This window comes from Mytilus edulis, chromosome 7 (genome assembly GCF_963676685.1).
Source record: "Mytilus edulis chromosome 7, xbMytEdul2.2, whole genome shotgun sequence".
Taxonomy (NCBI): domain Eukaryota; kingdom Metazoa; phylum Mollusca; class Bivalvia; order Mytilida; family Mytilidae; genus Mytilus; species Mytilus edulis.
In genome coordinates, this window is record NC_092350.1 from 67,534,649 (window position 1) to 67,562,373 (window position 27,725).

At 31.4% G+C, this 27,725-nt stretch overlaps 1 protein-coding gene across 3 annotated transcripts; it reads right to left on the reverse strand.

The window, feature by feature from the left end:
• Positions 1–28: 28 nt before the first annotated feature.
• On the reverse strand, positions 29–27,412 carry LOC139482041 (aminopeptidase N-like). 3 transcript variants are annotated; one of them, XM_071265682.1, is made up of 23 exons: positions 27,395–27,412; positions 23,792–23,892; positions 23,272–23,325; positions 20,125–20,788; positions 19,655–19,810; positions 18,609–18,726; positions 17,043–17,163; positions 15,757–15,908; positions 15,143–15,256; positions 13,272–13,406; positions 12,342–12,407; positions 11,757–11,822; positions 10,774–10,979; positions 10,330–10,430; positions 9,364–9,494; positions 8,597–8,652; positions 7,696–7,843; positions 5,597–5,673; positions 4,762–4,875; positions 4,453–4,620; positions 2,687–2,824; positions 784–853; positions 29–248 (listed from the first exon to the last, which is right to left on the reverse strand). In XM_071265682.1, exons 2-23 carry the CDS (start codon positions 23,841–23,843, stop codon positions 105–107), a joined length of 3,051 nt encoding a protein of 1,016 aa, XP_071121783.1. In that variant the 5' UTR covers positions 23,844–23,892; positions 27,395–27,412; the 3' UTR covers positions 29–104. The 3 variants fall into 3 exon arrangements, with proteins under 3 accessions (XP_071121783.1, XP_071121782.1, XP_071121784.1); XM_071265681.1 differs by lacking the exon at positions 27,395–27,412 and adding an exon at positions 24,404–24,449; XM_071265683.1 differs by lacking the exons at positions 23,272–23,325; positions 27,395–27,412.
• Between the last annotated feature and the right edge of the window lie 313 nt (positions 27,413–27,725).

Below are 27,725 nucleotides of genomic sequence, written 5' to 3' on the forward strand. Positions count from 1 at the left end.
TGTTTTTCATTTAGGAACAGTATAAAACTTCTTTTTATTTTTATTTTATTCAAACATATTGACAGCGTAATTATTTTGAAAAGACAAGTGTGTGGTTTATCCAACTAAGGTAGATTTTTTAACCAATCCTTTATAACCTGGAAGTTACTATTCATCCACTTGATATTAGCTCGTGTTGTCTCAATTGCTCTATCCAATGCTGCTGTTGAAGCGCCTAAATTTTGCTGACTATCCTTAAAAGCTTGAATCTGTCAAAAGATCAATATGTGAATGTTATTAGAAAACAAGAGGGCTAAATAAATAAGGGGAAGACATAATGACAAAGATATAAAAAATAAAGGTAGAATAGAAAACAGAATTTGAATATCAAAGCCACATTAGTTATATAAACATGTTTTTAAAGATATTTATTGACCTACCGTATGTTTATTCTAAATCAATATCAATTTTTAATAATTTCAATATCCTATCTGATCCTACTCCCCAATACCACTGCTTATTTTCTAGAAGCATCAAAAGATCGTGTTAATGTTTCTTGATTGACTAGGCATAGAAATAAATCAGGATATTAAGATTCACGTTTGCGGTTACAAGAGGACTGGATTGTGAATCACATATGCGGTCCTCTACGATAAATGTTCGTTATCGGTCAATTTAATCTTTTTGTCATATGTTGGAACGTTGCTTCAGTAAGCCTACATAGTAGGTAAAAATGTCTAAGGGGAAACGCCTGGCCTGAAATATCATATCTAATATTTTGTTTCTCTTGCTTTATCGTCTTACCGACTGTATATCAGCTTCAGTATTAAACTTGGCTGTAACATCAGCTATCAGGTAGTTCACTGACACAAAACTGAAACGAAACAATTGAACATTTGAATATACCAAAGTGTAGAGCGGAGCTGCACACTGATTTGATGATGCCACTGTTAAAGAGTTAAAGATGTTCAGAATTATCCTCATTCCAAGTCGGCCATTTACGAATAGACAATTGTCAAAATACGCATTTTAGAAAAAGGGCAATTGTCACAAAAAGCACTTCAGAAAAAGTGCTACTATCAAAATACACATTTCATAAATAGTGTCATCGTCAAATACGCACTTTAGAAAAAGTTTGATTTTTAAAATACGTACATCAGAAAAGGTGCAGTTTTCAAATTGTATTAAGTACAAAAGACAAGGCAGCGTGAAATGTAATGAGCAGAACGAAATTACATAGAAGATTGATAAAATTATAGCTGTATCCACGAAATAAAGATTAAATCGTGGTAATGTATCGGAATTTTCTCATAGTTATGTAAGTAAGTGATTGTATTTGATTTGTGTAATATTGGCTTAATTCAAACAAAAAACCTTGAAAAAAATTAGAAGATCAAAATGCCACCCAAACTCCCGAAAACATTACATAACTAGACGGAATTAACAACCTCTGGAGTTATTGTCAAATAATTCAAATCTTATTCGGAAATTTCAACCAATTATATTTACATAAACTTAGGTTTACTGTGCGTACTGTTTCTTTCCCAATCACTATTTTTTAAATAAAATGTCGCATGTCAAGAGTTAATTCGAAATAGTTCTTGATTATGGAATATACCAAAATATGGAATTATAAAAATGAAAATGTGTACATTATAACGCACAATTTTGCATCATCCCACAAAGGTTTGTGTTATTTTGCAACATTTTAATCAAATGACGTTAGTCATATAAAACAAGTTAGTCAGGCGTTAATAGTATCCGTACAAGTTAGTCAGGCGTTAATAGTATCCGTACAAGTTAGTCAGGCGTTAATAGTATCCGTACAAGTTAGTCAGGCGTTAATAGTATCCGTACAAGCATTTACATCTGCATTTCAGTATTCAGAATAAAAAAAGATAATAATAATTTACTAAGATCAGGATAAAAATAATAGGCTAATATACAAACAAAATTTAGAAAACTCCTATGAAAATGTACATAATGATACAAAAAAAATAAATTTACAAGATAATAGTTAACTCCAACTTTTAAAATAAAATTAAACAACTATAACTTTGAACCTTACCTACTTTCTCAAAGTTTTGAACATAGACAACTAATTTGTAAATTTCGAATTATTGACCACTGTTTATTAATAGAAACTGGTAGATACAGGACAATTCCAAAGATTTAAGACTATGTAAACACTGTGATGTGCTAGATGATGAGTTTCATTTCCTTTTTATATGTAAAATAAATAAACAATTAAGAAAAAAAAAAAATGAAAATAAACATAATAACTTAAATGATATAGATAAATTATAATCACTCCTGAAATAAAACAGGAAACTAATAAATTAGGCTCCTTTTAAAAGAAAAGGTCACTAAGACTCAGGGCAGGAAGTCCTTCATATTATTTGAATCGTTTATGTCTATAAATGTACATTGATTTAAGCAGAAAACAAGGATTATAGTACAACGTGTCTGCATTGTTTATTTTCATTGTTTATATGTAAACTGTATATCATGTTTAATGTCTTAGGCTATTGGCCAATATGGGTGTAAAGCGCTTTCAATAAAGTATTATTATATTAACAGAAACAGCTTACTACAATTACAATGACCTTGTATATGTATCTGTTAAATTAAATGAAACACCAGAATTTATGTTATAAACAGAACTTCACAGAAGCGATTCAATAATCAAGAGAATACTTTTACTTACCGGGTTATTAAAACATCCCAATTTGATGTTATAAGATTCCACACTAGAGGGTTACCAATTGGATTCCTTGAAACATAACGCAGGATTCTTTCACCATCCTGCTTGCGAACAGCGTCCGTTAAGATCCTTTGCAGAAAACTGGTGGAAAGTAAAAATATGTGTTAAATGTATTTTCATTGCTCACATATTGTACGATTCAGATGTTTTTCATATACAAAAACCAAATCGGAACACCTGATTTGAGGTTGTCCACTAACGCTATGTTGTTGTTGGTTTTTTTTTTCTGAGGTATTGTCTATATTATTTTATCATAATGTGATGTATTAATTGCACATGTTGTTCGAAAATTGGAATAACCATGTGTACACGACCCTAAAACCAGAGCTCCTCCCCTTGAAAAAAATACCCAATGCGACTTACGGCCTGGAATATCTACCACACACAAGATGGTTTGAATGGGGTTTAAAGACTAGAATGAAGGAATAATCCTACACACAAAAATACAAGAAATTAGGAAGAGAGAAAAAAGCACTGGTAAAATATAAATAATACAAAAAGACATGTACAGTTAATTAAAAACAATAAAAAATAGATTAAAATGTCGAGAAAAAACAGAAATATATAAATGAAGGAACCCCGTCCAGACACTTCAGCAAGTACGTGATCGAACTCACTGCTAACTAGCAGATAGGTTAGTTCATTAGCAATGACTAACACATGACTGGATCATGTTTACCTAATGGCAACCCCATCCAGACCCGTCAGCGAGCATGTGATCTTACTATCTGCTTATTAGTAGGAAACATGTTTACGAAATGATAACAGTCATTATAATAACATCCGCAAGTTTAAGCTACTTGACTTTTATTTGAATTGATGTATAAGAAACACCAAACAAAAGATTTCGAGTGTGACTGTATGCAACGTGAGCTCGAAAATTGCATATTTTATTAAAAATCTAGACCTATTATTTTCTAGTATTTTCAAATTACATATGGAAAAAGAAACTCTATCTACCACCATATGTTATGTAAACGAAATGCGTGTCTGGTGTACTAAATTGTTACCCTGGTACCTTTGATAACTATTTGTAATAAAACTATCCTGTCCAAGAGATGTACAACAAGATTAGTTCATGAAATGTGATTTGCACGTTTTCAAAGAATAGCACATTTAATCTACAAACCATTACAATTATTCATCCCGCCACATTATGTACTATGTACGTATACACCTGTCCCAAGTCTGGAGCCTGTAATTCAGTGATTGTCGTTGGTTTTTATGTTAAATATTTGTATTTTGTTGATCTTTTGTATATCAATAAGGCCGTTATTTTTCTCGTTTGAAATGTTTTTAATTGTAATGTCGGGTCCTTTCATTAATATTGTCGATTATGCACTTTGAACTATGCTCATTGTTAAAGGTCATATTGTGTCCTTTAGTTGTTAATTTCTGTGTGATTTGGTCTGTTGTGGAGAGTTGTCTAATTGGCAATCAAACCACATCTTTTTTATATTCAAAAAATGTATTGATCAAGGATTTGTAAACGTTTAGATTATAGATATCATAGATATATTATATATTGAGTACATACAATACATTGCAGTCAAGAATTTGATAAAACATTTGATTCTTCTTCCGACTTGACGTTTACCTGTTTACAATTGTGATAATTCTAGAATACTAGTACGAGCAATCATATAGAAAGAGCAGCCTTTCTGATTCAATACTAAATGTTGTGTATCAGCTAAAGCAAACCCACAAACCTGTTTAGAATGGTGACATTTCTAGTATAAGCACAGGAATATAGAAAGAGCAGTCTTTCAGATCCACTATTAGATGTTGTGTATCCTCTATAAGCATACTCCCACTCCGTCACACCTCCATACTGTACTGCTGTATAGTATACGATTGATCTGAACTCAGCATCAATCCTGGAAAACAAAATATGTTATCAAAGGAAAAAAAATACATGCTGGCTCTTGTTAACGCGTGTCTTTTTCTTGAAATTATTGCACTCAATTTTGCAAGGAATTATTTTCATTCAGTGAACTTAAACGTTACTTTATACTTACGGATTTGTGTTCCCGGGACTGGTCATCAGATTTTGGAACGAGTTAATGGAGAAGTTTATACAATTTTGATCTCCATATCTGCATGCCTCCCTTAAAACCAATTCTCTAAGTAATCTTCAATATATACAAAGTTGCTTCCACTAGTTATGTAATAAACTTTTGCGTTCAAATATACCAAACAATGATTTGAAGAAACTTTTGTTTTATCTCAGTAAAATACTTAGCCTATTTAATAGAAATAATGTGTTAGTTTTAAATATATATAATATATAGATAAAAAGAAGAGGTGGTATTATATTAGACAGCTCTGCATCAGACACAAATATAAAGAAACATTTACATTGAGAGCTTACCGTACGGACTTTAACAATAAGCAAAACACACACCACATTGTCGTCTATGAAATATTTTTTTTGAAAATACGCAAGTTCACAATATACCCTCATTAAAAAATTACTATGTAACTCAAACAGTATTTTGGAAGATTGAAATATGTTGTATATATACGTTAATGATAGATTTAAGTATAGGGATGACTTTCTATTCAAGTAATTTTGTTTTGAAAAAAAATGTTAAGGGACTTGGATTTTTCCCCCCATTTTCAAGTGTAAGAATAAATGCTTAAGAGGTGTCTTGTCACCGTTTAGTATTTTGTCGCTACAGTGACTAAGTTGTTATGATGAATCACCAACAAATATATCAAGCATACCAATCTCGCTTCATTAGCAACTCGAGCATCATGGAAAATGCTGAAGATCCATTGATTGTTGAATACGCATCTGGTGCAGACATGATGGTACTGTTTATGTTATTGACTTTATATGGTATTGCTTACATTTCTAAACGTCCAGATCCAGTATTACTGTAACCAAGCTTTATCAATGGAGAGGAAAATGTTTTACTCAAGAATGCCTAAAACAAAGCAAAAAAGATACAGTATGACATGCATTCATTATTTTTTCAGTTACAGTAGAATCCTTATTGTGCGTGGAATAACTAGGATATTTGATTTTGTGGGCATACACAAAAAGATGAATTTCAAAGCTATGTACACTTTTCTTTTTTACCCAGAATTTGATAATACCACTTAATCAGATATCTAAATAAAACTGAATGAACTACATTCGGATCAACGAAAATATATTAAATCACTGTTAAACGAAAGTCATAACAAGATAAAAACATAAATCCTGATTTAGTAGTTTGATATCAAAGTCATTTCCCTTTGAAGTTGTCATATGAAACAACACAAATGGAACAACTGACACAATCATTTATGACGTCATATGATAAACAGGATCTTCAGCTGCTGGTGGGGTGGTGTTGCCTTGTCTCTTATTTACTATGGTTTGTTTTGTATACTGAATGGTTGTGTGTTTTAAGGACGTCTTTCGTTTCAAGTTTCATCCCTTTGGTTTATGTCGCCTATCTTTTGAAACGCCTATTCCATTATAAAATTATATTATATACTTTTAGTACATTTTTTTCCCGTTCATCTTAAACACATGTCGGGATTAACCGTCAGGAACATTCTAGCCTTAACATTAAAAAAACCAGGAATGTAAAAAGGTAGTGAAGTTAAGATCTATCTTACAAAAAATGAACACTAAACGCGGATCCAAATTTCTCAACGGTCAATTTTAGTTGAGGACGAAGTTGAAGATGATTGACATATTTTGACACGTTGATGGTACAAATTAGTTTGAATAATGTTCATTTATTTTCATTTTATAATAATCTCCTTTGTCACGAATGACCACAAAATGGTTGAAATCACTAAAGACATTCTCTTTCCATAAGCTTTCGACTGTTAGATGATCGAGCAAAATCCAAAAGTCAACATTTAAAATATTCTTTATTTACATAATAAACAGTCACTGCTCACACGTATTAGCGAATTTCCTAATTATTTTTTTTCAAAATACATAAATAAGTATATGTCATCGAGGGAAGATAATTTTTATGAATACAAATAATGCATATATTTGCTAGAATTGGATATAAGATTTGGTATAAACATGATAAAGTGTTGTGTTAATATCTAGAACCTAAATGACACGTAAGTCCCACGTGAGGACCACAACATACGATGACAAGACCTGCCATTTGTGATAGGGAAGTGTTAACCCTCATACGCATCAAATTGAAATATTAAAATCATAGTACGTAACAAAATATTCCTATGCAGTCATATAAGACATTTTTTTAACACTAGTCTGTGCTTTATCATTTGTCCTGATTAGAAGAGCAATTTACCATATAATAAAAGTGTCAATACTATAGTGTTATTTAATGTATGCGCAGAACTATATTTTTAAAGAACTTATTGTGTAAAAAGGGTCTTTTTGTGCGAGAAGCCGCACCACAAAGGTCTTTTCAGAGTATTATCAATTTCTTTAAAAAAAACTAATCTCATTCCAAACATTACTTCGACAACATCCTCTAATTAAACAACAACTAAAGATGTTATAGATAATGTGATTTAATCAGCAAATTTTTTATTACTTATTCAAATAAATATTGATAAGACAGGTTTTTTTTTATCAACGATGACCAATGTTTGTACATGATAAACCGCCAAAAACAGATGAACGTTAGGTGACTATAAACCGACTGTAAGAGGGCTTTTAAGCCAGTCAAGGTCGATAAAAATCACTAACATCAAGCGAAGTTAATATCCCGTCTACAAAAAAAAATACCAGGATGATTGTCCAGTAATTACACGTTGGACAACTAAAAATTAAGAACATTAGGTTCATTATGTTCAAAGAAACAATCTTGAATACATTAACCAAGGTTTAATTGAAATATTAACAAACATGCGATATATAAACTTACAACCAAACAAAAAAAGCAACATATTCATGTATATATTTGTAAGAAAATGATATCTTTTAAAACAAACATAAAAAACAAGAAATGAAAAAAGCTTACCACTAAGTCATCATATATGTCTGTTCTTTCTAGCATGTTCCGTACGTACGTAATTTCCGTAAGGGCAGCATAAAAAGGGAAATAACTATCTTCCATTGATAAGTATTCAAGAGTTTGGAGAGCTATTTTCTTGCTAAGGTCACCCGATCTTGAAAGAAAATTATTTTGTAAAGAATCATATAACCATCTTTGAGATAAAAAAAAAAGAAGACTTTAAATGATTTTTGTTTCTAATCGAGGTATTAAACTTGTTATACCTTTTTTGCGGTTAATGGGTGTTTTGCTGCACTGGCTTATCCTGGCTCGCGATTATATAATATCGGCAGCTTCTTAGTTATAGTATATCACCAATAGGTTTCGGTAATCTGTTTTTATTGATATGCTTATTGCTCTTTGTAGTCAGTATTATTTAAGGATACACTACTGGTTGAGTTTTCCTCCTGGAGAATATAACCAGCCGCGTAAGTAAGAAATCATCAAGAAATATCATTGATACAGTCATTTATTTATTTCCAAACAATTAACCGACTCTCTATTCAAAACTCATTGGATACGCTTGATTTGGTAACTCTATCATATTAAAAATTTAGAAAATATGCATATGTTTCCTTAAATTCAATATCTATTTAACCTGTCATGATGATTCCCAGTTTTTCGCATGTAAAAGATGATGTAGTAGGATCTACTCTCCACCTTTGACTTCATTCCTGTGATAATGATGAATATTCCATAGCTGAGTTGTGCAGCTAACAGACGTGATTAAAATCCATTTTTGATTTGTTGTTATATGAATCTTAATCTATATGTAGCCCACACCAGTAAGTGTGCTACTGTTACATGTACTTACTTTGTCAGACTCCATGCATCATTAATTATCTGAACTCTATTTACATGTACTTACTTTGCCAGACTCCATGCATCATTAATTATTTGAGCTCTATTTACAGGATGTATAACCTATAACATTAAAACATACCAGTTTTCATAGGAAGACATGTTGTCCTGCTGTCTCAGAATAAAATCGACAAACGTATAGAAGTATATTTTTTGGTATTGTCAACCGCCATCACTCGAATCAAAACGTAAAAAAGCAATTGATATTAAACAATCTGTTTAATAGACAGTCGTATTAAATTTAATAAAAAAAAAATGATCTTTTGATGCAAAACATTAGAACCTATGCTCCTACTTCCGGTTAAAAAAAAACGAAATTAAAAACAAACAGCGATCTGCATGTGCCACATATAAAACGTTTAAATTCTTGTTAGATTACTCTGTAAGTTGAATATGTTGAAACTAAAACATAATTAACAAAAAGTTTTCTAATGAAATCTCCTGGTTCAGAAACGTTCGTTTCATTCTTGTTACACACATGGACACTAGTACATCACACAACCAGTATTGTCATTGTGAATCCTCTATCAAATTTTAATTCAATCAAATATCTACGTTTTCCAAAACTCACAATGAAAATAAATATGAGAAATGTATAGCATTCGGAGTGTGTCTGGATTGATTTCATCAGAAACAATCATATCTAAAAAGCAGGGAACTAAAAAGATGTAAAGCTACCTGCATATAGCGCTATATACTTGTATAAACCGAATGAAGCTCACGGGAAATCAAAGTATTCTCAATAAACTTAAGTTATAAATAAAGATTATGTACCGTATGATCCGTCTTTAGCTGATCTATTAGTTTGACCCAATTGTCTTCTGGGTAATTTACTCTATAGAATCCATATTGTCTTATATTTCCTATATACCAGCTATTTCCACATTTAACTCTTGGTAGGAAAACTGATAGTAAAAGTAGTTGATGTATCAAATATCACTTTGTAACACCACTCCCACAACATACCGACGAAACCACTTTTATATTTTATATGAAACATATATATGGTATAAAAAAAAGATAGAATCCTATCTACTCTCCTTTGAAGATATATGGTAGAGCGTATGGATCAATCCATATCATATGCCGTATCTCCCTCGACCTATTTCATCCTCGGGCTAATATTGGTATCTCGGGATGATACGGCATGTGATACGGATTATGCCATGTTTTATTCTCTATGTAATAGAACAAAATTAAATTACCACGACAAGTTCATATACTTATGATGAACAGAAGCAACTATATGATCATGATTGTCTTTATATATCTATGAATTTAATTGTGAACGAATTACTAGTATTCTATTGTATTTTGGTTTAAACTGTCCTTAATATCGTATGCAATTTGTTGAAACAAAACTTTGACATTTTGAAATACTAAGGCATTTCTACCTCAGGAATAGATAACCTTGGCTGTAAAACTTTAAGAATGTTGGTCCTCTATGCTCTTCAACTTCGTACTTTATTTGGCCTTTGTATCATTGTTTGATTCAAGCGTCACTGATGAGTCTTTTGTAGACGAAAAGCGCGTTTGACGAAAATATATTTTTGTTATGCTGGTATCTATGATGAGTTATTAAATACACATAACATTTTAGGACACCATCTATGGTACGTCCATGTATAAATGACAAGACTATTTAGTTTTTATTATTTTAAACTTAAGCTCAGTTAAGCACAACAACTTCTGACTAAAAATAAAGCAAAACAAAAATTGTTCTTTAGATAGTAAACGTACCGTCTGCCCCATCTTTTCTCAACCAGATTATGTCAGCCTTGTTCTGGTTAAAATCTTTAATATTTTGGGTTGTAAATGTAAAAGGTATTTCCCATTTATACCTTGAAAAGACATATGTCGATTAAAGATGATCATTTGATACTCAATGTTTTAACCATCTAGCAGAAATGGATAAATGGAGTGTTATCATAATCAATAACACCTGATATAAAATGCTCAAACCCAATGTAGGAGCAATATAATTAAAGATCCGATCTTATGTAAAACACTGAATATAAACGATATGTAAATATGCTAAACTAATGAGCGACCAGATTAACGGTAGATCTGTTATTTTTACCATTGGAAATAAGATACTGTGTAGGACAAAACATTGTTGTTGTTCAGCTTTATCCTTCATAGACTTTGTTGCACGTCCAAATAATTGATATAGATGACACTTACCCGAACGGTGAGGCATATTGTCCAGGATCAGTAGCAGTTTTATCCAGAAGGTACCTGGACTGACTCAGTCTCATGCCATATCCTTTTCTTTCCATGAAAACTGTTGGATAATTCATTTGCAACGTCCAAGTTTCCATTATTCCTTTAACATCAAGTGGCTCATATTCCTTGTATCTTTGATAACTGTTTCCATCAATTATACTTTGCTAAATTGGGAGGAAAAACATTAACGCTCTAAAATGTCTTAATCGACGTTAGATTATGATTCAAAGAACAAGCTATTAGCTAATCTGAATCTGTAAATTCTGCAGATTGATCAAATTGGTCTATCCAATAGGTACAAATTGTGCTTCGTACGATATCAATAACATTATTAAACACTAAAGGATTATAACTTGTTTAAAATTGAACCTTTTGTTATCATAACATGACTTTAATGACAAGTGACAATTTGAAGCAAAATATAAGGAAGTAAACGACTATTGATATTTAGGATAATAAATAATAGTTAAATGTTTAAAAGGTAAGCATGGTAAGTGTTCAAACGATTTTATGAAACCACGTGAACAACATGTAGATGATCCAGTAAGTTAATGATGCTCTATGTCAGGTTTAAGCATTTTCCCTACGGTACAGGTTCAAATGTGTTGCTCCATACCACCATTTTTCTCATTTACATAATTATATCTTCAATAGCTCATAAAAAGTTAATTACCACTTTTTAATCCTGTTCAATATTTCTATTTTTTTCGGTTTGTTACCAAAATAACAATAATGCATATATAAGGTAAAAGTCAAGTCAGCATTATTCCGCACTTTAAAAAACCTAAATATGTCGAAAAAGCAGCTCCATGGACCCTATCAATATTTTCAGCGTATATTGTTCCTTTACAAATGTTCTCACGACTAATAAAAAATCAATTTGAAATTCTATATTTTCTTGTTTTATCAAAGTCTATCCTTAAATACAATGTAGCACTTACTGTTCTTAAAGCCGCCCAAAGATCGTCATGGGCCATTACACCGTATTCTCTCTCTCTAATCAATCGCTGCAAAAGTAAAAGCATGTGATATACAGACTGCGTTCAATTATAAAATAAGGAGTTGGGGTATCTTTGTTTTCATTTCATTGCAAATGACTGACATTAGCAAATATAATACCGACAAAACATATTTTTGAGAGTTTTCTTTTGTATGTTTTTCTGTTTAATTATTCTATTCCCTTTTACACTCCATAGCCAAAAGTGTTGATAGGTTCATATTATCTTATAATTTTGTCGTATCTAACTTTATGTACAACTCGATAGATGTTCCTCTAAGTGATTTGCTTTTGTAACGTATTATTGTCATTAAACTTTCTAATTTAATTTTTCCCCCAATAAATTATAATATGAGAATGAAAATGAGGTTTTATTTTCAATTTCTTAAGCGGCTTTAAACATAGTTAAAAATTAAATGCAATTTAATTATTAATAAATGAGGCTTTTCGGATTTTTTTAAAGCGCGTTCAGATTAATAGGATCGTTTCATACTTAAATATGTTTACTAGAGATCTTGCTATGTCTTACCTGTAGACCTTTTTGGAATGTTGCGTCTCCCAAAATGAATTGCAACATTCTTAAAATAGATCCACCCTACAAATAAATCAAACATTCAGTAAACATGATTCGTCTGACACACAGAGTTTTGAAATGTGTTTCTTTTTAGTCTATACATGTAGTTTGCAGATTATTATATACCACTGAGACACAACATTATTTCTATATAAATACAAATTATAATGCAAAGAGTTACTACTACATGTACTAATATAAATAATAACTATTTTGTATCGATTACACTGATTGGATAACTACCAGTTGAAACTTCATTAAAGTACATGTCTGGAATTGAAGAACACCGACATGTTATATTCCTGAATTTATCGAGAAACAATGTCTCTAATTCGAAAGAATATACTCATTTGTAATCTTAGTCTACTTCATTTTCAAATTAAAGTCATGTGGGGGTCGTGTTTGTAAAATGAATTTTCACATTTTATCTTTTTTTGTAATTTTTTTAGGATTATTTTTCGTAACTAATCATATTACGATGTTTTTTTCAACTCGTTTACTAATGCGAATCTCTATGTTGGCAAGCTAGTAATAATTGAAGATGTCAAACATACAATTTGGCTGTCAAAGTTCAAATCTATTAAGGTGAAGGATTGCTACTACGAACCATGCTCATGACAGATCAAGACTATAGTATTAATTGTCGGAAAACAATGCTGAGTTAGGCCTGGGTTTATGACTTATACCATAGCATACGTTTAAGACCTTTATATTCAAACCACATGGTGAAGAATTGTTTTTGATTTAACATGATTAATAGATAGTTACATGTATTTAATTACAAAGACTATTGCACACCTGGTGACCTGTGCCTGTTTCTGCTGTCATGTGTGTTATTGTCTCTAGAACACATTTCGCATTTCAATTCTTCATTTTCATACGTACCTTCCGGAAGGAAATGGAGTCAAATTTTTCATCTAGTTCATCTGGATTAGAAACAGGGACGTGTACCGGATGTGAGGATATTAGACCATCAAATGCTAAAGCCCTCTGTACATTCTTTATCACAAAATCATCAAGCTACAAATGAATACAGAGAAATAGGATTCGTAAACATTTCTGAATATTTAACATAACAGTGAATATAACTTTTACAAATTGTAAATAGCATAGTTTCAACAAATGCACATGAAATTCTTATTTAAAACTTTGGATATGTATTTGTCGGTAAAAATGCGTTTTATCATCAATTATTCTGGTTTCAAGAAACTAACTATAGTTTATGACTGGTTCTTCAAACTAGACAATTTAATCTACATTTAATCTCACCGAGTTTAAAAGAGTTGCAATACTCTGTTAATTACTATTTTACTAGGCAACGTCAATGACGTCATTGATTTGTTTATGATATTAACTTCAGTCCAAACTAAATATACTCTTTTGGACTAATTTTTTTAATAGAGCAGCTGTTACTCAATGAGAAGGAGTAAACAAAATCAATAATTCGTTTAATATAACAGAATGAAAATATTGTACATCAGACAAACGTTCTACCTAAAAAAAAAAGACTCATCAATGATGGTCGAATACAAAAAGTTGAAAAGGTAAAACAGAGTATCACGATGAAGAGCACTGAAGATCTTAAATACAGAAAAATTACGATACGATATGTTAAAGTTTTCAAGTATGATTATAAGTGGAAATTATTTCCTCAGGTATCATACCATTTTTCATATTTGATGTTGAATTTGTATTAATGATATGTTATTCACATTATGGTGTCCAAATAGAGTTTATGAATAGTGAATTAAGGGGGGGGGGGGGGGGGATACATAATATAGTAAAAAGAATAAAATTTTGAAAAAACGGTGAAATATATTTCAAATACTGTAAATTTATAAATGATTGCATGCATTTATTGTTGCAATTTTGTCATTTATTACTTAAAGGCGATTTTAATTTTTGCGATATTGAGAAACATCCTGTTTAAATCATATTAAATAATTAAAACATCGCAATAATTTCCTAACTTACAGTAAGAAGTTTTGATATGGCAAATACAATAACTTTCCACCATAAACCAAATGACCTAGAAATTAAGGCCAAATTGGTTGGTTTTTTTTCTTGACGTTTACTCTTATATATTATGTACAGATGTGGACTTGCTGTTGAAATAATACAATGATATTCGTTGTATAAACCCATTTCAAATTGTGTTAACTGATAATAAGAAAATACTTGTTATCAAAGGTACCTGGATTATAATTTAATACGACAGACGCGCGTATCGTCTTCGTAAGACTCATCAGTGACGCTCAGATCAAAATAGTTATAAAGCCCAACAAGTACAAAGTTAAAGAGCATACATGTTTATTGTTTAAATTTTGACCTCTCAGTGTCAGTCGGGCTTGCTTTTATATACTCAATAAATCAGTTAGATATTCAGATGTAGTAGCTGTTAAACCAATAATTCATTTGTTTTTCCATTAAATGAGCTTTTCTGTTGTATTTTTCTAGAACAACTTTTTTCGCAACAATTTACTAAATTTTTGTTCTTATTAAGTGTACAACAACACCAAAACAAAGAAAGTAGTTGTAAAATGGCCTTACTTGGAATGATCATTTCAAAAATCTTGAACAAAAATACTTATTTTGTAGAAAAGTTAGTTACAATTCAATAATCTTTAGTTTCATCAAAATTAATTAAAAAGAAAAAAATGCTATATGTATATAAATATATATGAACTTTAACTCGTAATACGCATGACAGTAAGAACCGATATCATTCTAATATTGCATTGAAATTAAATATTTACCGGCAACCAGCTTGGTACTACGGAATTCATTGCAACAAAGGCCATATAGTTCGCAAATCCTTCAATGAGCCATAAATCGTCCCACCATGACTGTGACACTAAGTTCCCAAACCACTACAAAATAAATATTAAGTTATAAATGAACGAAATAATATTAGATCGTTCAATCAATGAGTGTTTATATGCTTTTTGAAATGACTATCTTTATAGATGCAAGTTTGCAAAATAAATATTCATACGATTAAACCTGAAGTTGTAAAATGTTTATATATCAGATACCGTTATGTAGGTCATTGTTCAAGCATTTCTTTAAATCTTTAAAGAAACATATAGAGGAGTCAAGGATTTTAGGAAAAACATAATTTCTCTACTTTTTTTTTATCATTACATTTATTTATAGTTTTTTTTATAACATTTGTGTTCTTTATATCATGTATACGGGTAATAAAGCGTTTGATATAAATATGTAAAAAAAAAACAATAATGTTAACCAATACTTGATAAGTGATAACTTATTCTTCAATGATGCACCACGATGTGATCTAAATGAGATAACGACTGAGATAAAAGATGAGTTAATCATGTCTTTAAGAAAAGGTGTATTTTCTACTTACCACGTGTGCCAACTCACGCGATAAAATCATTGTAACATACTCTTTAAAACCTTCTGCTGTTTCTTGAGGAGTAAACGACATAGCCTCCTCTCTCTGGATTATCAGTCCCCAATTTTCCATTGAACCTTTAAAATCTGGGACACCTATTATATCTTGAAAAGTATAAAGAATACACTGCAAAATATACTGCAAATAAAATGAAACATGCCCGACACGTGCCAATCTACCGAATCCTGTCGTTTGAGAAAAATCATTTTCGCAAACCAAAATAACGTGCGCAAAACACAATCACAACAAATACAAACCAGAAAAACAACATCTTATGTTTGATTAACCTAATGTGTGTTACAGTTTCTTCCGAGGAAGAAATAAAAGAAATTAGCAGTATCCTTAAACTTTACGGTCCGCTATAAAGATGATGGTCCGCTCACTAAATATATCAAAATTTGGTGACTATATTGAATGCTTTTTTTCCATCGGACTTTAGACAAAATGTAAAATAATAATTATATGGAACTTCGAGAAAAACCCTAATCAAATGTCAAAATAAAGAGCGCAGACAAAACAAACGAATGGATAACAATTGTTAATATATTCTTTACTTGGTTCATGCATTTTCGTAAGTTGACAATGAGGGACTAAATCTAGTTTCACTTGTATGACAGTGCATCAAATTCTGTTATATTGACAACGATGTGTGAACAATATTATTGTTTTTTTACGCTGGTCTTTTATATCAAACAAAGTGTTCGGGTCTATTTGTATACAGTAATATGTTCGTTTGCATTTACATCTTACCTTGTTTAGAAAGCGGAAATTGACTTTACCTCGAATCTTTTCTAGGAAGCGGTAATTGACAAGTATGCATCTACCCTTCCTCTTGATTAGAAAGTGGAAATTAACTCTTATTCACATACCTTTCATTATGTTTTGGAAGAGGCAATCGATACGTAAAGTTTAAGGTGGAACCTTGTATCGGAAGCAAATATTGATTTTTATACATATGCCTCTCACTTTATTTCTGAAGCGGAAATAAATTCGTGTACATGTACCTCACACCATATTTCGGAGGCGGAAATGGATTCGTATACATGTACCTCTCACCTTATTTCGGAAACGGAAATAGATTCGTGTACATGTACCTCTCACCTTATTTCGGAAACGGAAATAGATTCGTGTACATGTACCTCTCACCTTATTTCGGCAACGGAAATAGATTCGTATACATGTACCTCACATCGTGTTTCGGAAGCGTTCATTGATTAATATATATATACTTTTCTCACCTTGTTTGGGAAGCATAAATGGATAATTGAAATATTCCTCATAGAAATTCTGAACTCTGCCACCAAGGTCTAAAACGTATCCTGTTTGGTCGATTGCTTCAGGACGAGTCCAAATTCTGAACTGATGTAAAAGTATACTTGTTAAGCATATTTTTAACATGTTTAATGATGTGCCATTTTTTTCCTTTTGTGGTTTGTTTACATGCTCCTCAACTTTGTACTTGTTTTGGCTTTTGCAATTTCTTGATCTGAGCGTGACTGGTGAGTCTTATGAAGACGAAACGCGCGTCTGGTCTATTACATTATAAGCCTGGTACCTTTAGATAGCTATTTTTGTTTGTTGATCCGATCTGTATATTCTCCCATTGATTTGTATTGTAGTCCTGTCATCTAATGTTATCATTTAAATGTTATATTTAACATTGCCATTAAAGCAGGAGGTTTTGGTAACCACAAAATCAGGTTTAACCCACAATTTTTTTCTTAAAATGTTCTGTACCAAGTCATGAAACAAGCCATTGTTATATCATAGTTTGTTTCTGTGTGTGTTGCATTTTAGTGGTTCTGTTGTGTCGTTGTTCTCCTCTGATATTTGTCCCCTCACTTCTCAGTGTTATACTACTGTTGACTTTATTAATGTTCATATTGAAGTTATAACATCTTTCTGTTATATCAACGATTTTTTTTTTAGATAATTGGTTATTTGTAAAATACAATACGTTAGAATATGATTTTTGTGGGGCTTTACACATTTGGTAAAATTTTATTAAACCAGATTTCAAATAAAGTCATCAATACTATCGGTCAGTTTGGTTCACTTGCGTCAAAATAATCAATTTCATATCGTTCATGTATAAAAGAGGAGCAAAAGATACCAGACGGACATTCAGATTCATCCTCGATGAAATCCAAATTCGTGCATATTCTATGGTGACTGTTATTTGAGATTGGATACGCATTTGTTTAGCAAAGTCGTTTGATATTGCAAAAGAAAGAATGTCAGCATTCAACTGTGGAACCATGACCAATCAATGTCATACACAACCTGAATAACATTGTCACATTTCAAACTTCAATCCTTTAATGGAAGTTGAATACTACCTTAATACAACCAGGATATCACCAGTCCAGTGCACATTTCAACTGTATTTACTTGAATCACTATTGATATTTTGTGTGGTTACAATTATTTTTAAAGCGTGATGCCATTTAACTTAAAATCAAAATTTACTGTTTACAAAACTTTTAATAACTCGAAATACTAAGGACTGTTTGCCCCAGGAATACATTACTCTAGCTTTTATCTGCAATATCAGAATTTCGGTTCCTCGATGCTCTTTAAGTTTGACTTTTGAATTTTGTTATATTCAAGCTCAACTGATGAGTCTTTTGTAGACGGAACGCTTGTCTTGCGTACAAAATCACGGTATCTGTGGTTAGTTTATTCATCATCACAGTTATCTGGATTTACGCAAATATTAATCATTATTCATGCAAGTGAACAGCAGAATTGAATGATAATTAGGTTGCATTATAGGAGTGTTGACACATTACAGAAATACTTACTAATACATTGCTTGAAATTAAGACTTCCCTAGATATGAAATCACAAACAACAAAGGCTAATAAATGAGTTGACATCATCGGAGTTGCTGCATAATAGTCAGCAACCCATTGGTTGGATCTGGAACAAAATAAACAGAGCGGTATTAATTTTTTTTTTAAATCGTTTGAGAAAAAATATATGGAACTATTTCAGTTCAGAGCATAAATTTTTATAATGCCACAAAAAACACACTTTGGGTGTTTACTGTTGTTTTGGTTCATAATGTCCAAGCTCATTGTATAAACCAATTTTTACGTAGATGATAAGTCTTAATATGAACTGTCAGAATGAAACTGTATGATTTATTGTTAATTCTTTAAGGATAAAAATGTTTCAGATCAAATTCGTTTAACTAGTGTAAGCAAATACATTCAACGATTGCCTTTATGAATTATGAGTTTTGCACCATAAAATCAGTCACCAAAAAAAATGAAATGACTAATGGCCTTCCACCACATTAAAGGAGACGGGGAGGGGGAGACTTGTGAATGAAAAAATAATTTCAATTTTCCTGAGGATGCAAATGATTTTTTTTATCTTAAAATATGGTGGAAAGAAACTAAGTGAGGGTTTAAAGTCGGAAACAAAGAGGTGGACGATACATTGAACTAAGGTTCATTCAAAGTGATAACGATCATATTACGTCAAAATTTGCAAATGGCAAAACAACAACTACAAGTCAATGCAAACACAATAAAGACTGAGAAAAACGAAGCCATAAAACAACTGTAATCTATCTATCTATCGTATCACGTGGTATATACATGTGTGAATCGACATTGTACCAGGCGGATTTAGGTGAGTCAGACCCCCCCCCCCCCCCCCCCCCCCACACACACACACACACACACAATTTGTAGAAAATCATTAAAGACCTGGAACCCTACTTATATAACTTTCTGAACTCGACACTGATTATCTATTTTCGAAGGTCACATATCTTTGATTGTCTATTGTGACCATATATCGTGTTTTTTTAACGAAATATCAAAGGAAAATGTCTTACAAGTCTCTGGATTTTATTTTTTTCATGTTTGACAATGAAATAAATTGATTTTTCCTGATGAGAGTTACACTGAACTTCGCCTTAACTGCAGGTTCGTCAAAACACGGGAATACTTCTCTTGCATGTGATGGCGCCATATGTGTCTGGACAACATAACTGAAAATACATAATAAAAACAGTAAATTATTAATATTGAAAATACTTAAACAAACCTTTCATTTTATTACTTGTAGTTCGATATTGTACTACGAAAAATTAATTAACGATCCTGATAACGATAAGCATGGCTATTGTAGGGTCAAAAATATTGTTCTCATAGTGGCGATTGTTGTGCAATAATATTAGCCAAATATAATTTAATCAAAAGTGTCATATATTTTAAATGTTATAACCAACCGTCTGGGTTTTATCGATCTTCGACTTTTATTTTGCATTCAATACTGTTAAAACAATATATTATTTCTACTTACATTGTGTCATTTCTACGTTGGTATGCGGTTTGAAAAAGTCCCGTATGTTCAGAAATTATAGGTCCACGGAACTCAATAAAAACAGAATACTTCGACCCGCTCACTAATTGTGTAATTGTTCTCAAAATCAGGAACTGCTTGATTGTATCAAATTCTATTGTAGGAATAATTGTACTTTGTCCAGGTGTCATTGGACGTATCATAACAGAACTTGTCGTAATGTTGAGCTTATCGCTGTGTAGAACTATTTCGTTTGTTGACCGCTTGCATTCCATATCAATTCTAACTTTCCCAATAAAATAGAAGTCTTGTGCATTTGTTTCATACATAAAAGGTTGTAGTTCCAGATCATATAGGAATGGATATAGATTGAGCGGTAAACGAATATTTTCCCCACCACCAGGCGGCGTTCCAGGAACGGGCGTGGTATATCTTTCTTGTCTATATTCGCCATATTGGGTTGTTTTATGCGTGCTATATCTCCCTTTTCTATAGCTTCCATATTGGAAAGTTTTATGCTTGATATATCTCCCTTCTGTATAGCGGCCATATCGGGTTGTTTTATGCGTGATATATTTCCCTTGTCTGTAGCTGCCATATTGGGTTGTTTTAGGCATGTGTTTTCTCCCTTGTCTATAACTGCCGTATTGGGTTGTTTTACTATCTGCAAATAATCATATGCTACAAATGTATTTGATATCATATGTATATTTATTAAATAGTTGACATTGATTGTACATTCGTTACGTTGATAGCATATTTAAAGTGTTATCTTGACGTTAAAAAAAATGGTGATGTGGCCTTTCGTAGGGATAATTTTAATGGTTTAAATCATTCTGTGGACACATTTATTGACGAAATCACGAGTTGAGTTGATTTATTCAAAGATTATAACGGTTACAAAAATATTTGACGTTATCCCAAAATCGTTCTCCTTCCGCTAAATGTGACCTACTGACTCATTACCGGGTTATAAGGTTATAGAAACTACAGTCTTGAAATCTTATGTAGCTAACCAAGCAAGATTTACGGTGTTGACGTTAATATCCATTATGTGGTCATTTTCATAAGTTTCCTGTTTACAAAACTTTCAATTTCTCGAAAAAACTAAGGATTTTCTTATCCCAGGCATAGATGACCTTTGCCGTATTTGGCACAACTTTTTGGAATTTTGGATCCTCAATGCTCTTCAACTTCGTATTTGTTTGGCTTATAAATATTTTGATATGAGCGTCACTAATGAGTCTTATATCGACGAAACGCGCGTCTGGCGTACTAAATTATATTCCTTGTACCTTTGATAACTACTAACGATAAATGCTGTCTTCTTCTGCAGAATGCTCGTTAACAATATCATTTTCAGGCACATACATACCACATGCGTCTAAGATAAGTACTTCAATGTAAGGATGTAAAATTTAATTTTTTATTTTGAAGTTTGAATCTCGACAATTAAAATATATAATAAAAATACACATAAACATGATTAAAGTGCAATTATGAGTTTGGTGTTAAAGTTTATCGATTCATCTCCATTTTTTGTTTAAAGTGTGGACCAAGTTTAAGTATTAACATTGAAAAATATAAGTTAAAACTAACTTCAATTTTTCGAAACACATATTGAAACTATTTATTGTGTTTTCAAGGTATGATAAAATTTCCGAATATAACATGCATAAGGAACTCATTTTATATTTCTTATTTGCATATGCATGGTTGACCAATTATTCTAAACTAAGGCTTTAGAGATCCAGTACAACATCAAATATCTTATACTGACGTTCACATTGTAACAATTTCATATTACAATGTTCCTCTTTCAAAGAAAATTCCATACTATTTGAAAGCTCATTCTTATTTGTTTCAAACAAAAACTGAAGCATAGTTTGCCTAACTCAAAGAAATCATTCTCATATAAAGTAGAATGGAACATTTTCTAAAGTCTTCAATTTATTTTCATATGGTTTGAATAAAACCAAAGAAGGGGTGGACGGAACACAATCAAAAACATATATTAACGTACAGCCAAAACATATCAGAGTTACGAATTGAGAAACAAACATTCCCAAAAGAAAGCCAACAACCAAATCTATCAAATACACCCTATCACTATATATCGGCCAACATTTGACATCTTAAAGGTTCCCGTAATAAAATGATGACACAATAAAGGTAAAGGGGTTGTTGTATGACGTCGATAGTGCAAGTACGCAGATTCAAAGGTCAATGTCAATATCAAAATGACAATAATGTCTATTGCAACCAACTACAAAAATAGACAATATCCAAGCTCGGTACAGTCGTCTAATTAATAATTAAGTCTGTGAACATGTTAACATCTGCATAAGAGTTTTTGGTTAAAAAAATATCTCATGATTGTATCGGTATAAAGTTTAAAAAATTGTACCAATTAAAAGGGCCCCAGGAAAATACTTCTGAAATATTAATAGAGCGTTCATTATTTCTAACATAAATGTGAAATAATTTGCTATAATTTTTGATTGTGATTAAAGTAATAGATATGGTATCTTCAAAAATTTGAAAATCCTCAGCATTCAATAAAACTTATAAATACATACATCTCATTAAGCATAACAACTTTTTTTTCTTGATGCGATCTAGAAAAGCATAGCATAACATTCATTTTTTCAAATATAGTTGTCAAGTTTAACTTGAACTCATCTTGGATCAAAGTGAGGCAAGGTTTATTAGTAATTGGATCTGATAACTAGAAGGGATGTTTGAAATCGAATGTACATTACAATCAACAGTGATAAACGTCTAAGTCACATAATTTACATTATGATGATTATACAACAACATGGATGAATTTTTGCAAGTTTAAGGAAATACATGAAGTTGCTATATACATGATAATGTGTTTTTGTAGAGCTATGTCTTTCTCAGTTTTACAGTTATTTGTATGCATCGTGTTTTTTATACTATTGTTTGTCTTTCCGTCAACGCTTGTTTTGTCAGTGTAATTTATAATTTGAGTACCAGTAGTTTTCCTCTTCCAAAGTTGACAGAGGAAGACAATGATCCCATTTTTACTTTTGAAAATGTCGACAAAGTATGCATCGAAGTTAGTAAAATAAGTACAATTTATGTAATTTTACTACTTTCCTGGACATAAGTGTGTCTTACCTATTTTCCGGTTATGATGTCGTCTGTGTCGATTATATCGACGCCCATGGACGTCTTGAAAAGAGAAATATATTCAGAAAAAAATAAATTACGATGATTTCATGTTGTTTATTTTGTTAATTGTCAGATAAATTGCGCACTCTCGAATTTGGAAAATTATCCATGGCTACCTGTTTAACAGCAAACTTTTTGTTTTTCATATGATTTATGTTTTCAATCATACAGAAAAGCTTAGTTTTCCATCTCTTGCTAATGGAATAGAATTTTCAAGTCGAAGCGGTGGTTTTCTTCGTAATTTTATATTTCTCCACCAATAAAATAGAAGGGCTACAATCGAATAGCTAAGTGGGTGAACACGCAAAAATAACAATAATTGCAGCAACGTGAAATATCAAATTAAGACCTTGTTGGATCATTGCAACGTAAAATATCAAATAAATACCTTGTTGGATCATTGCAACGTGAAATATCAAATAAATACTTTGTTGGATCATTGCAACGTGAAATATCAAATAAATACCTTGTAAGGTCAATGCCATTAATATAAGCAAAAGTAGAATTTTCACCATCATAAAATGTTAACCAATTGTTGCCTTGGTGTCCAGAAGTCTCCAGTAACGGCTGAAATCAACAGTATTTTTTAAAGAATTTTACTGAATTATAAAGGAGTCATTTTGGCAATGTTTGGTATCTAAATTCAAAAATGAATTATATCATTGATATATCAGCAAATAATCTTAACATATTCATGAATTGTACTAAGTATAAGTCTGGTAGATATTAATATTACATTTGAAATTTACATTTTGTATTATATAAGTATAAAATTACATTCCAACGATCGATCAACCTTTTTGGATTTCAAGAACACTTTTTTTTTATTCAAATTAAACATGTTAAAGTTATCAAAGGTACCAGGCTTATCATTTGACGTTTCGGCTATATAAGACTCATCAGTGACGCTCAGATCAAAAAGTTAGAAAGCCAGGCAGTTAAAAGGTTGAACAGCATTGAGGACCCAAAATTATAAAAAGTTGTGCCAAATACGATTAAGATGATCTAAGCCTGCGATAGGGAAATCCTTAGTATTTCGAATAATGCATACTTTTGCAATTAACTGTAAAATGCATACCAAAACAATAACAACTCACTGTTCACTGAAAACAAATGAATGATGAAAACATACAGCTGGCATCTAAACTTTTTAACTTTTTCCGGCTATTGATTGTCTTTTGAAACTTTACATGCTTTAGCAACACATTTCTTCCTCGTACACTAATGATGTAACTTTTTTATTTAAATTATGCTGTTTTACATGTCGCTTTGGAAATTTACATGTTTATAATCAGAAAAATATATTGATTTGTAATCATCTTACACATGTTTGTACTTTTGTCAAACATTGTTATTAAATATGCACATAATTTACTTTTTTTTTAATCGTTGAATTGTTGTGTAAATAAAGGTCATTTGACAACTTCTGTAAGTATAGAGAATAAATGTGCATTGTCGATAAAAGATTGCAGTGTTTTACAAATACAATATTTTTTCTGTTACAGACTGATTTTTTTTTAAATGTATGCTTCATAAGAAACCAAACTTTAATTGGCTGGAAACAATCGATAGGCATTCAAAAATTATGTTGTATGTCTTGACAACACGTGCTTTCCGTGACATTATTACACCAATGCAAAGGGACAAAAACATGTGATATAAATGGTTATTTTATTAATGCAAAATGTGTTTCGGTCAACGAAAACCCGTCCTTATGCAATTCCAAGAAGTATACATTACATTCTTAATGGATAAAGGCATCAGTAGTATACCGCTGTTCAAAAGTCATCAATTGAGAAAAGAAATCCGGGCTACAAACTTGAACTGAGGGACCACATCAAATATGAAAAGAAAACAACGAAACAACAGAAACAATGAGGTGCAATAAAAAAAAGACGACAATGCAACACATACTTTAACGAATTATAAGATAACAATTGCCATTTTCCTGACTAGGTACAGGACATTCTAAGAAACAATGGTGGGTTGAACAGGATAGATCGTACTAAGGAATCAAACAAAAACAACGAATGGATGAAAAAAAAAACGCGATTGAAAATATGACGAGCAGAAAAAAGAGTCCAAATCACACTACACCTGGAACTAAGGAACATAACCTTAAATCAGAGGTACAGTCAGGTGTTCTAAATTGGAAGTTGCTCGCCTTGTGGTCATTATTGTGTTTGGTATAGAACTTATGTTAAATTCGTCGAAGACATATTTTAAAATAGTGATGATAAAAAGTAAAGAGACATTCAAACTCATACGAATAAAATAAATTGCAAAATAAAATGAAAAGAGTGCTTCAAACAATCAACTATATACAAATCACAATATTCAAAACGTAAAATAGAGCAACACGTATGCTTTCAAGGTTTTACCAGTTGCTCCACATGTAGTACGCGACGTGTTGCATATGCAAGAATAACATAGTGAGCGAAAAAAATAGGCTTTCTGCAAATGTTCCGGTGAATATAGATTATACTTCACCATCTCAGTTTATGTTTCTCTAAAATCATTACTTTTCTTGAAAATAACTACATGATCCAAATTCGAAGAGTACAAGTTAGTACAACATCACTTTTAAGTTGCAATAAACAGTAGAATCAGAAAATATTTTACTTGAAGATAATTCTAATATGACGTGCTTCTTTCGCTTTGTGAACAATCCCATGCTCTTAATCCAATAGAGTGTGTTTGCACATGCGTATATTGACTTCTTCAGAAGGAATGAATTTTATCAAATTATCATGCACTAAATATATTTCCATAGCTTTAAAACACTTTCAAACTCTTAAATGGTGCATATTATGTTACTAATTCATGTATTATGACTGTAATGTGTTGCATTCCGAAATTGACATATTTGACCTACATACGACAACTGTTCATGCTGACTGTCAAAACGTCTCCCTCTAAAAAATCACATTGCTTGTCGTTTGCTTCTTTACAAACAAAAAAGGGAGGTTCATGAAAGAGCCTACACAATCGCTTTTACACTTATACTTATCGGACATAGAAATTACCTTAATTGTCCTATTTAGAATCGAAATTATTGATGCAATTTTTTCTTAAACAATCATTTTTTTAAATTACGCGTCTAAACGTTAATAGTATAAATCATTTAAATTAACTATTAATCATCTTATTTTAGAAAGTATTTCAATTCTAAATAAACCAAATAATCTTAAATGAACTACTCATCAAACTACAAAATTGACGTCGTTTATATCTTTTTCAGACTTTTAAACTTGGGAGAAATTCAGTGTATTATTGTTGCGATCTATGTTTTGACCTCTAAATTGTGGCTATATAATTGGATAGCTGTCTCATTAGCGGAATCCAAAACATCTTCTTTAGTGAATCTAAAATACAGACCACTTAAAGATATGAAAAGAACTTGAATACTTAGTTGGATTTTTCAAATCATATTTGTCATATATGGAGCATCTGAGATATCCCAACATTTTTTGCGAGGTTGGTGTTGCTCAATCTGTAGTTTTCTATTGTGTTTTTTGTAACCTGTTGTTTACACGGTGGCATATTTCTTTTTGATGTCATGGTTTTCGACAAATGAGTTTAAATATCCCTTTAGTATCGTTCGTCCATCTCTGGTCGATTGCAATGTTCAAATTGCATCTCCTGACCTTTAGATTGTTTTTTTTTATTATTTAATTAACATGTGATCCGTTTGAAATACGTTCCTCACTGGTAAAAATAATATTATGTAATGAAATTGGCTTGCTTTCATTTAAATTTTCAAATGTGACGTCTAATGACCACAATGTAAAATAGTACCAGCATTATTCGGCGTTTCCGCAACGGGCTTATCGCGTTTTGACAGCTTGACACACAATAAGCCACATAGACGATAAGAAGTGATCATCTTCGTGCTCCAAGTATAAATCGGTCTATGTGATAAAATTTGAAGGTAAGATATTAAAATAAACGTAAATGCAAATTGCATGAAATAAATGCAATAAATGTACTTTGTTGTATTTTGTTTGTGAATCTTGCGTTTTTTCACGGTTTCTTACGCTCGTATACATTAACTTTGTACAAAACATACCTTCTTGTTTCTTTTCAAACAAAGAAATGATCAAGACCAAACTAACCTACGCATTTGAATAATAATGAATAGGCTGAAAAACAAGAAATGTCAATGTACATGATGTAATGTTGACAAGGCTGATGCGTTATTAAAACTTGCATGTAGATATATTAATAGTAAATCGATAAAAATTATATGAAAATATAGTCAGGTACATTTGTAAGAACTAAGCTTCGTGTATCAGTGTAACAATAATTGCGATATACGTATAGTTATATGCATTGATATATTTTCGGACACAATGGGAATATATATTTCTAATACTAAGTATAGTAGGTAAAAGAAATAT